The sequence below is a fragment of the Psammomys obesus genome, unplaced genomic scaffold, assembly GCF_907164565.1.
Source record: "Psammomys obesus unplaced genomic scaffold, mPsaObe1.curated_primary_1811, whole genome shotgun sequence".
Classification (NCBI taxonomy): domain Eukaryota; kingdom Metazoa; phylum Chordata; class Mammalia; order Rodentia; family Muridae; genus Psammomys; species Psammomys obesus.
In genome coordinates, this window is record NW_026593947.1 from 234,211 (window position 1) to 245,630 (window position 11,420).

Here is an 11,420-nt window from a genome sequence, read left to right on the forward strand (position 1 = left end):
TGTATGTGTTCAGAAATGCCATATCTTTTTTTAACTGAACCCTCCAAATAATATTTAATTATTTTTTTCTGACATGGCAGTATAACTTTAAGAGTTCAGGAGCACTTAGTTCCATAAATTCATAAAGGAAATTAAATTAGGAATAACCTTTAAATTCATAATTATTTGTTCTTCCTAGGTAGCAGCCAAAGTTGTCTCTTGATACATGTCAAACATAAATACAGTTTGTTCTTGTAAAATTAGTAAGAGAAAATAACTATTTCATTAAGCCTGTGTTAACCATTGTCGGTCAGTCACAATGCCATCATGTGTCCTCGGGGTTCTCTCAGTGAGGAAGAAGGTTCTGATCCTTTATTCATACACATCCTTCTTATCTGCAATGTAATCTACAATTTCTCGTGGACACGTTAACTTCTCTGCAACTGTATCAGGGATTTCAAACCCAAATTCATTTTCCATGGCCGTAATAATCTCCACTTGGTCCACACTGTCTACGCCCAGGTCCTTCATAAAATGAGAATTTACTGAGAGCTTTTCTGGGTCAATTTTGTCATGGAGTTTCAAGACATACAGAACTCGGTCTTTGATTTCCTCTAACGTCAATGACGGTGTATCACTGTACTGGCGGCACAAGTGTGTGATCCTTCCAGGCACCTGCGCGACGGCCAAGGCGGGCTGCAGAGTCCCGGGTCTCCTCCAGGTTCCCTCAGTGTGGAGAGTGATGCTGAGTGGCCTGGACAAGGCCAGTGTGGGAAGCAGGGACAGCGGTGCATAGACCGCGGGCAGGTGGCGGACACAGGCGGAAAGGACACGGGCCGCCATGGCTATGCCAATCCAGAATGCACTCAAACTCTTGTATTTTGATTGATTGGTTTTCTGTAGTAGTCTCTGTTGCAAAGAATAGTTTCCTTGAGGGTTGAAAACTACACTTACCTGCATATCTGGGGTATAACGACAAATGTTTCTGTGGTTGTTAGGGTTAGTAACTCGGTTATAGATTCTCCTCCAGTAAACAAGGCTTCACTCTGAGTAGTTAGCTGGGTTTCCAGCACTGGGTACGGTTTTTCTCTTGTTGAACAGGTCTTAAGTACAATTAGAGACCTGTTGGTTATAGCAAATGTGTATGTGCCATGACTGTGCCTGTAAAGTTATCATGCCAGTCTGGTTGTTGATGTGGTACGTAGGTATTACAGCTGTTCAGGACTATTTGTTGCCTCCCTCCTTTGGAAGCACATAGCACCTTCTGATACCATGAAACCTAGTCCTCAGAGAGGGGGCATATAGATCAGTTCTACCTCAGGGGTCTTTGAGCCCTGTTTCTAAAATGAATGGTGTCTTCAGCCATAAGGACTTAGCTTCCACCTCTTGGGGATAACCAAGGGCAAGAGCAATAGGCTGTATGTTTTGGGAGTCCTTGAGATAGCCCTAGCCACTGGGGGTTTTATCCCAGATGAGAAAACTTCATCTGGGATAAAACTATATATGTATATTTGTTCAATGAATTACATTCATTACAAGGGTTTGTTTTAGTTTTCATTCATTTCTTTAATTAATCACTTTACAGCCAAACTGCTCCTTCCCTCCTCTCCTCCCAGTCCCACCCTCACATCCCCTTCCCCCATTACCCCCCCTCATGTTCTTCTCAAAAAAGAGGAGGGCCTCCCCCATACCAACCCACCCTGATATATCAAGTTAAAGCAGGACTAAGTGCATTCTCTCCCACTGAGGCCAGATAAGGCAGCCCAGTGGGAAAGGGACCCAAAGGCAAACAACAGAGTCAAGAGACAACCAATACGCCAATGTTAGGGAATCCACATAGAGAACAAGCTGTGCATCTGTTACATATGTATAGGGGGCCTAAGTACAGCCATACATTATCTTTGATTGTGGTTCAGTCTCTGTGAGCCCCCATGGGCCCAGATTAGTTTACTTTGTAGGTCTTCTAGTGGTGACCTTGACCCCTCCAGCTTCCTTAATCCTTCTTTCCATTCTTCCACAAGACTCCTGAGCTCGGCCTGTGTTTGGCTGTGGATCTCTGCATCTGTTTCCATCAGCTGCTGGATGAAGCCTCTTAAAAGACAGTTATGCTAAGTTCCTGTCTGCAAGCATAGCAGAGTATCATTAATAGTGTCAGAGGTTGGCTCTCTGCCACGGGGTGGGTCTTAAATTGGGCCAGTCCTTGGTTGGCCATTCCCTTAATCCTTGCTCCATCTTTATCCCTATACTTCTTGTAGGCAGGACAAATTTGGGGCTAAAGGTTCTCTATGGGTGGGGTTGGTGTTCCCCTCCTTCCTCTGGCTACAGGTGGTGGTGACTTCAGGCTCCATATCCTCTGCTGCTGGGAGTCTCAGCTAAGGTCCCAGGAGCCTCCCCTCTCCCAGAAATTATCCCCAACTATTTCCATTCTTTCTCTCTCAGTCCTTTTCTCCACCCCCATAGCCACTCTGCTATCCCTACACCTGATCCCACTCCTACTCCCCTCCCCACCCTCTCTCCCACCCAGTTCCTACCCTTCATCTACTTCAGATATCTATTCTATTTCCCTTTCTGAGTGGGATTGAAGTTTCCTCCTTTGGGCCCTTCTTGTTACTTAGCTTCTTTGGCTTTGTGAATTGTAAATGTAGCATGGTTATTATGTACTTTATGGCTAATATCTACTTATAAGTGAGGACATACCATGTGTGTTTTTCTAGGTCTGTGTTACCTCGCTTGGGATGATTTCTTCTAGTTCCATCTATTTGCCTGCAAATTTTATGATGCCTTTGTTTTTAATAGTTGAGTAATATTCCATTGTGTAAATGTGCCACATTTTCTTTATCCATTCTTTAGTTAAGGGACATCTGGGTTGTTTCCAGTTTCTGGCTATTATGGATAAAGCTGCTATGAACATAGTTGAGCAGGTATCCATGTGGTATAGTAGAGCATCTTTTGGGTATATGACCAGGAGTGGTATAGCTGGGTCTTGAGGTAGAACTATTCCCAATTTTCTGAGAAAGTGTAAGATTGATTTTTCAAAGTGGTGTGCAAGAGCGCACTTCCAACAGCATTGGAAGAGGGTTTCCCTTTCTCCACATTCTCACCAGCATGTGCTGCCACTTGAGATTTTTTAATGAATATTTTTTATTTTTATCTTCATGTTTATATTTATTAATTACAGTTTATTCACTTTGTATCCTCCCTGTAGTTCCCTCCCTCCTCCCCTCCCAACCCCACCTCCCTCTCCCTTCTCCACCCATGCTCCTCCCCAAGTCTACTGATAAGGGAGGTCTTCCTCGCCTTCCTTCTGATTCTAGTCTTTCAGGTCTCATAAGAAGTGACTTCATTGTCTTCCTCTATGGCCTGGTAAGGCTGCTCCGCCCTCAGGAGGAGGTGATTAAAGAGCAGGCCAATCAGTTCATGTCAGAGACAGTCCCTGTTCCCATTACTAAGGAACCCACTTGGACACCGAACTGCCATGGGCTACATCTGTGCAGAGGTTCTAGGTTATCTCCATGCATGGTCCTTGTTTTGAGTATCAGCCTCAGAAAAGACCCCTGGGCCCAGATTTTTTGGTTCTGTTGCTCTCCTTGTGGAGCTCCTGTCCTCTCCGAGTCTTACTATCTCCCCCTTCTTCCATAAGATTCTCTGCACTCATTCTGTTAGCCTGTGTCTCTTTGTTGGGGAATTGAGTCCATTGATGTTGAGAACTATGATCAGTGATTGTTGATTCCTGTTATTTTGATGTTGGTGGTGGCAGAGGGTATGTGTGTGTGCGTACATATGTGCACAAGTGTAGGGGGGTTTGTTTTGCTGGTGTTGAGATTATTTATTTCCGGCATTTTCTTGGTTGTAGTTAACCTACTTGGGTTGGAGTTTTCCTTCTAGTATCTTCTGTAGGATGGATGGATATTGTTTAAATTTGGTTTTGTCATGGATTATCTTTTTCCTCCATCTACGGTGATTAAAAGTGTTTCTTTGTTCTGTACATTTAGTGTTTTCACTGTTACGTGGCAGGAGGATTTTCTTTTCTGTCCAATCTTTTGGTGTTCTGTAAGCTTCTTGTATGTTTATAGGCATCTTTTTCTCTAAGTTGGGAAGTTTTTATCTATGATTTTGTTGAAAATATTTTCTGGGCCTTGGAGATGTCAGGCTCCTCCTTCTATTCTATTATTCTTAGGTTTGGTCTTTTCATTATGTTTCAGAATTCTTGCATGTTTTGTGTCAGGACTTTTTGAATTTAACATTTTCTTTGAATGATGTGTCCATTAATTCAGTCTGATCGTCTACACCAAAGGTTCTCTCTTCCATCACTTGTATTTGGTGATGCTTGCATCTGTAGCTGCTGTTCTCTTCATATGCCTAGAGTATGCTGGTGGAATGGTTGTATTAAGAACATTTTCACAAGTAATAATAAATACTTCAAAGTGTGACTGTAGTTAATAGTTGTGGCAACAAAACTATCAAAGATTATTCAATAGAGTGTTGTTTAGTCTCTATGAGTTTCTATAGTTTCTCTTGCTATTCATGCCTAGCTTCATTCTAATGTGGTTAGAATACAGGATGTTATCTCAACTTTCTTATATCTGTTGAGACTTATTTAGTTTTCTAATATGTTGATAATTCTGGGAAAAGTTTCATGATGTGATTACAACAATGTGTATTCTTTAGTGTTTTAGCAAAATATTCTGTAGATGTCTGTTAGGGCCACCTAATTTATGATGTCACATATCTCTAATGTTTCTCAGGCTTTTGTTCAGATGACGTGTCTAATGGTGAGAGTTGATTAATCTGTAATTTTACATAGAGTAGCATTTGTTTTATGAACTTGGGTACATTTGTGTTTGTTGTATCTCTGTTCAGAATTAACAAATCCTCTTAGTAAGTTGTACTCTTCATGGATGTGAACTGGCTTTTTATCTCTTCTGACTACTTTGGGCTTGAAATCTATGCTTTCTGATGATATAATAGTTATTCCAGTTTGTTTCCTAAATCTATATGATTAGGATAACATTTTCCATCCTTTAGTCTGAGGTAGTGTCTATCTTAAAGGTTACATCTATTTCTAGGAGGAAGCAAAAGTATAGCCTGCACTCTAATCCATGCTGCTTATCTATATCTTTTTATTTGGTAATTTAGACCATTAATATTCTAAATTATTATTGAAATAAATATATTTTTATTCTTTTTTAAATTTTATTTTATTAATTACATTTATTCACTTTGTATCTCACCTATAGCCCCCTCTCTTGTCTCCTCCCACTCCCATCCTCCCTCCCTCTTCTCCTCTCTTGCCCCTCCCCCAGTCCACTGATAGGAATGGTGGTCCTCCCCTTCCATCTGACCTTAGCCTATTAGGTCTCATCAGGACTGGCTGCATTGTCTTCCTCTGTGTCCTGGTAAGGCTGTTCTTCCCTCAGGGGGAGGTGATCAAAGAGCCAGCCACTGAGTTCATGTCAGAGACAGTCTCTGTTCCCATTACTATGGAACGCACTTGGAAACTGAGATGCCATGAGTAACATCTGTGCAGGGGTTCTAGGTTATCTCCATGCATGGTTCTTGGTTGGAGTATCAATATCATAAAAGACCCCTATGACCAGATTTTTTTTGGTTCTGTTGGTCTCCTTGTGGAACTCCTCTCTCCTCCAGGTCTTTCATCTCCCTCTTCTTTCATAAGATTCCCTGCAATCTGCCCAAAGTTTGGCTATGAGTTTCAGTATCTGCTTTGATACTCTGCTGGGTATTTTCTTGATTTATATTATTTTCTTAGATTTAAATAAAATATTTGGTTTTATTGCGTGTATTTGTGTGTATGTGTGTCACATCTGTACAGATGAAGTTTTCAGGTGCCCTGGGAATATAGTTACAGATGGTTGTGAGCTGTCTGAAGTAAGTTCTGAGAACTGAACTGGAGTCCTCTGGAGAAGCAGTAAGTGCTCTTAAACACCGAGCCATCTGTTCAACCTTTTATATCTTTTGTTTATTTGTTTACTGTACTAATATTATTTATCCCACCATATGCCATAATAACTTGAGTGACATCACTGTTCATTAGGAAAATTCAACCCAAAACTACAATAAGAAATATGCTTCACACCCACTGAATGGTAGCCAGGAAGGGAAGCAGAGAGGGAAGAAATGGAAGGGAAAAAAAATAACTGGGCCAGGTGTTACATATATCCTAGGTACCTGGAAACTCATGCAGGAAAATCACAAGTTCAAGGCCAGCTTTGGCAATAGAGAGAGTTGAAAGCTAACCTAAGCAATGCCATCTTTGACCTGTGGGCTCTTTCAGCATAGAACCAATATTATCAGTGAATAAGATAAAGGACGGAAGGAGCCTTCTGCTGCTAGCTTCTTTACAAGATATGGAAAAGGGAATCTTGCTCTCTGCCAGCTTACGCTTGCTCTCACTGGCTATTCTGTTCTTTCACATATACTGAAGACAAGCTGACTTAGCCAGCCTTGGGGAATGAACAACTACTGGATTCTTGGACCTTCTGTTGGTAGACAGCCACTGTTGAAGTAGCTGGACCACAGCCATTATAATAAATCCCATACATAAACATATTTTATTGATAGATTTAGATAGAGATAGATAGATAGATAGATAAATAGGTGATTGGTTGAAGATGATTGATAGAGATAAATGACAGACTATTCTTGATATGTATATTTATATAGAAACATATTCATTCTAACAGTTCTGTTCCTCTAGAGAACCCTAACCAATATAAATGTCAATATCATTTTTATTTGATAAAAAATAAGGAAGCAATAAAAGAGCAAAAAGGAAAATCAGAATGTAAAAAAAGTATTTTACTCTTATCTGGTAAGGATTCATATCCAAAGATGCAATAGATTAAAATGTAAGCAAAACTGAAAAATACTCACACAGACATTTTTCTCCCTAAAACCTTTGCAATTGCCAGGTGTGGTGGTCCATGCCTTTAATCCCAGCACTTGGGAGACAGAGGCAGGTGGAGCTCTATGAGTTGGAAGCCAGCTGGGTCTACAAAGCTAGTCCAGGACAGCAAGGGCTACACAGAGAAACTCGGTCTCAGAAAAAAAAAAAAAAGCCAAAACTTTGCAAGATCCAACTGTCCTGCTTGGTTGTATGTCAGCTTACACAAGCTAGAGTTATTTGAAAGGAGAGAACTTCAATTGAGAAAATGCCTCCATGAGATCTAGCTCTAAGAAATTTTCTTAATTAGTGATTGATGTGGGAGGGCCCAGCCCATTGTGGGTTATGCCACCCCTGGGCTGGTGGTTCCGGGTTTCATAAGAGAGCAGGCTGAGCAAGCTATGGGAAGAAGCCAGTAAAGTATCACCCATCCATGGCCTCAGCATCAGCTCCTGCCTCCAGGATCCTGCCCTGTTTGAGTTCCTCTCCTGACTTCCTTCAGTGATGAATAGTGCTGTGGAAGTGCAAGCCAAAAAAATCCCTATTCTCCCCAGCTTACTTTTTGTCTTGATGTTTTGACACAGTAATAGAAATTCTAATTAAGACAAGTTGGTACTAGTGTGGTGGGGTATTGCTGTGACAGACCTGAAAATGTGGTCAGAGAAAGGTTGTCGAAAGAACTTGGAACTTTGGAATGGAAAAGCCATTGGATGTTGAGAGCTCAGTGGGATGTTCTGTGGGAGCAAAGAATGTTAAAAACAGTACAGAAAATGGAGGCCTGGTTTGTGAAGTTTCAGAGGGAAGTGAAGACTCTACCGGGCTTTTTCTGTGAAGAATCTGTGGTTCTGGTTAGCTGGGACTGAAGAATCAGCTGCAATTAGCAAGATACTAGAACTATTAAATGAAACTTTTACTTTACTGAGAGAGATACTTCATGCTGGTCAGCTAGAGCTAAGAATTTAGCACTGATTAAAAAGAGACCAGCATCACTGTGGTGAAATCTTCTGGAAAGTGGTTTCCTGAGGGAACACAGAAGCTGTGTTCCAGAGGCAGCTGGTAGATGAACTTGGTAGAGTAAGAGTTGCCCAGGTGGTACACGTTTTGAAGGCATGAAGATGTCATTAAGAAGCAGCTGTGGGGTGGAACTGTGAGAGGCCAGGACACCAACTAATGAGAAAATTTGATGGACATACCTAAGCATAAAGGGTGTCAACCCCACACTAAAAAGACATAACACTTCATGGCTATTATATAACTACTGTTAGCCAGAGGACAAAGGGAAGAATGAAGCTAACGAGAAATGCCAGTTACAAGCATATGAGAAGAAACAGTCCTGTGGGTGCACCTGTAACCTCAGCTCATTGGAAAGCTGACGCAAGAGGATGACAGTTCACACTCAGTCAAGGCAGCATGGTGAGACCATGTCTCAATGTTGTCAGAAACAAACAAAATGGAGCATACAAAATGTTCAGGTTCAGCCTCCAGTACTTGAAACATATAGAAAAGTAGACCAAATATGGACAAAGTTGTCAAGAAATTATGACAGGGGTATGTGGATTTGAGATGGTAAAGTCAGTAAAAGTGCTTGTCACCAAACTTAACAAACAATATTAATCCCCAGTGAGCACACAGTAGAAACAGAAAACCTACTTGTACCAATTGTCCTCTGACCTCCACATTAAAATCGTGTCATGTGTGGGGTGGTGGTGGAAGAAACAGAGAGATGGAGGGACAGAGAGGGAAGAGACAAAGAGAGGAAAGAGGGGAGAGAACACATATAATTTAAGAGAAAAAAGAAAGCCTAGTATTGTAGTCATAGCAATAGTGTTCTTTCACACATCGCCTGAGCGCCAGCAGGCTTGAGCACCCTCCCCTCTACAACCCTAGCAATTTCATTACAGTGGCGTCCATCTACATTTTGATTCTCCAATTTGGACAGAAAGGGTAAGTATCCAACTTTGATCTAAGAAGAACCCCAGGCACACATGGCTCACATGAGCACTTGCCCTGGTGAATAGAAGTTTGAACATTTCATTCTTGTGCAAACATACTGTAGAAACTGAGAAAAGTACAGTAAATTTGGCCAGCCAACTTTAAGAAATGACTCTCTAACAGACCCACATTCTATATTTTAGTTTAGAATTCATCCCCAAATGAAAAGATATTGAACCTATATTTTATTATATTTTCTTTTTAACCATAGTCCTAATATATACACTATACCATTCCTTATTAGTGCTCTTCCTTCTTGTACTTTATGTCAACTGCTATTTATTTAAAAAGATATATTAAATATCCCCTCTTTCCTCTCAGTTCTCATGAGAATTGGGCATATCCTATCTCACTCATTCTATCAGATTTTTCTCTGATTTATCACTTTGTCTACCCCTCAATTAGACATCACTTTCAAAAATAGTTGCTTTCTTCTACAAACTAACTTTACCTCCATTGTTAGGGGTTAAAGGTGTGTGCTAAGGGCATGTCTACATTCCAGATGGATCACATAGACTTAGAAGGTTTTTAGACAGCTATCCCCTGCAAGAGCAGCCATGATGCTGGATTAAAATTCTTCCACAGACTACAGCTTAGAGGGCTTTGTGGTTCTGCACAGTAACAGAATCCTATGTATTTCCCCTTATCTCTAGCCCACATAAATTGATGTGTTTCTTTCACCTCTCACATTCTTAATATTCATCATGATACTATGAAATGAGAGTATTTGATAGGTCTTCGATAATTCCCTTTTGAGTAACCCTTACGTATCTGCAATCAGCATCATCTTTCTTCTACCACTCCATGCCTATACAGTAGAGTATATGAGTGAAGTGGTTGGATTCAGGACCTGTATGTTTTTAATTCAGTTGATATGGCATGAATATCTACATATCCATTCTAGATAAATTGTAGTTAATAATTATGGTAATAATTTGCTTGAAAAAAAATGGTTTCCTGATTATTACCACTAGAAATTTTAAGGATTCAATATATCAGCAAGATTAAACTACTTTGATCAGTTGTCAATAGAACAGAACATTACCTATAGAGTCTGAGAGAAGCCCTAGAATCCCAAAGTTATGGTGCAGAGCTAGAGAAATCTATTTTGAGAGCTGCAGAAGTGATTCTGTAATTAAAGAAAAATTGACAACAATCTAGAAAAGGTTGTACTTCATCATTTCAGAACCTAGGACCAAACTATGGGTAATGAAAGCATTGTTGTTCTGGTAGGAGTCAAACAACATAAACAAGTAAGTAGCAGGGAATCCAGAATGACACTCCATCTACATGGTCAAGAGTACCCAGACTACTCAAGTGGAAAAGGCAGTCTAGCACATATGATGCAGGGAAAACTGGGTTTTTAAGAGCCCCAAGCGCTCATTACAGTATTGTATGATACAGTTTTGATTTCCATCAGCCTCAAGATGGACCTTTTCTCTAAGCAGACTTGGAACCATTGCCTTCCTTACTCAGCACATTTTCATCCCTTCTACTTGCTTGGCACCTCAGACATACTAAGTGCATGTGGTTTATATCAAAAAACCAAAGTCCATATGGCCTGAGCATGATTTTTCCAGCAATGCTGCTGGGTGTGGTCTGAGGCAGTCAGAAATGGAAATCCAGGCAGGGAATAATAGCACATGCCTTTAATCCCAGCACTTGGAAGGCAGAAGCGGAGGATTTCTGTGAGTTCAAGGCCAGCTTGGTCTATAAAGCAAGTCCAGGACAGCCAGGACTACATAGAGAGACCATGTCTCAAAAAACAAACCAACCATCCAAACAAACAAAAAATGCAAATCCATGGACGCTACCTCACCAGATAACCAAAGCTCTAGGGTTCAAGTCCAGCTATCTGCTTTAGTTTTGGGCTGCTCTCATGCTGCTGGGGGATGAAGATCTACTGTCCAGAGCTCACATTACTCTCACTTAGTGTCCTGACATCATTCCCACAAGCAATAGGCATTCAGACTCACATCATCTTCCATTTCCATTGCTTGTTTGACTTGTGTATCCTGTTTTCCCTGACACCAAATGTTATTGAATATTGTCAAATTAAGTAACTGAATACTTTTTCTTTAGCATTAAATACTATTCCATGAAAGCCTGCTGTGCATCCATACTTGAGAAAAAGAATCCCAAGGGTAAGCAGCATGAAGATGTTCATGTACACAGTGAGGCAAAGTGTCATAGGAACCAACATGTGGGAAGCCATGTGAGTAGACAGTGGCTATAGAACAGCAGTGTGGAAGGCCCCTGATAAACAGGGTAGAACCAGATCACGGGTGTTCTTCAAAGGCAGCAGGTAGGTTTTGTTGTTTCTTGTCTATTTTTATTCTCCTAATTTTAAAATCACAAGTAAAGATCTGGGAATAAATGTAGCTCTGTAGTAGAGACCTTGCCTGTCACGACAGGGCCCTGAAATACTGAAAAATAATAATAACTTTAAGTCACAACTAAAAAAAAGTATTCAACCCATTCAAATTACTAATGTTTAATCAATGCATAGTCAACTGCCAAGGATTTAAAAGATTTTAATTTTGTCAAT

General features: G+C 40.6%; 1 protein-coding gene across 1 annotated transcript; it reads right to left on the bottom strand.

The window, feature by feature from the left end:
* Positions 1-351: 351 nt before the first annotated feature.
* On the bottom strand, positions 352-822 carry LOC129684384 (acyl carrier protein, mitochondrial-like). The gene has a single exon (XM_055617528.1). It carries the CDS (start codon positions 820-822, stop codon positions 352-354), a length of 471 nt encoding a protein of 156 aa, XP_055473503.1.
* Positions 823-11,420: the final 10,598 nt, after the last annotated feature.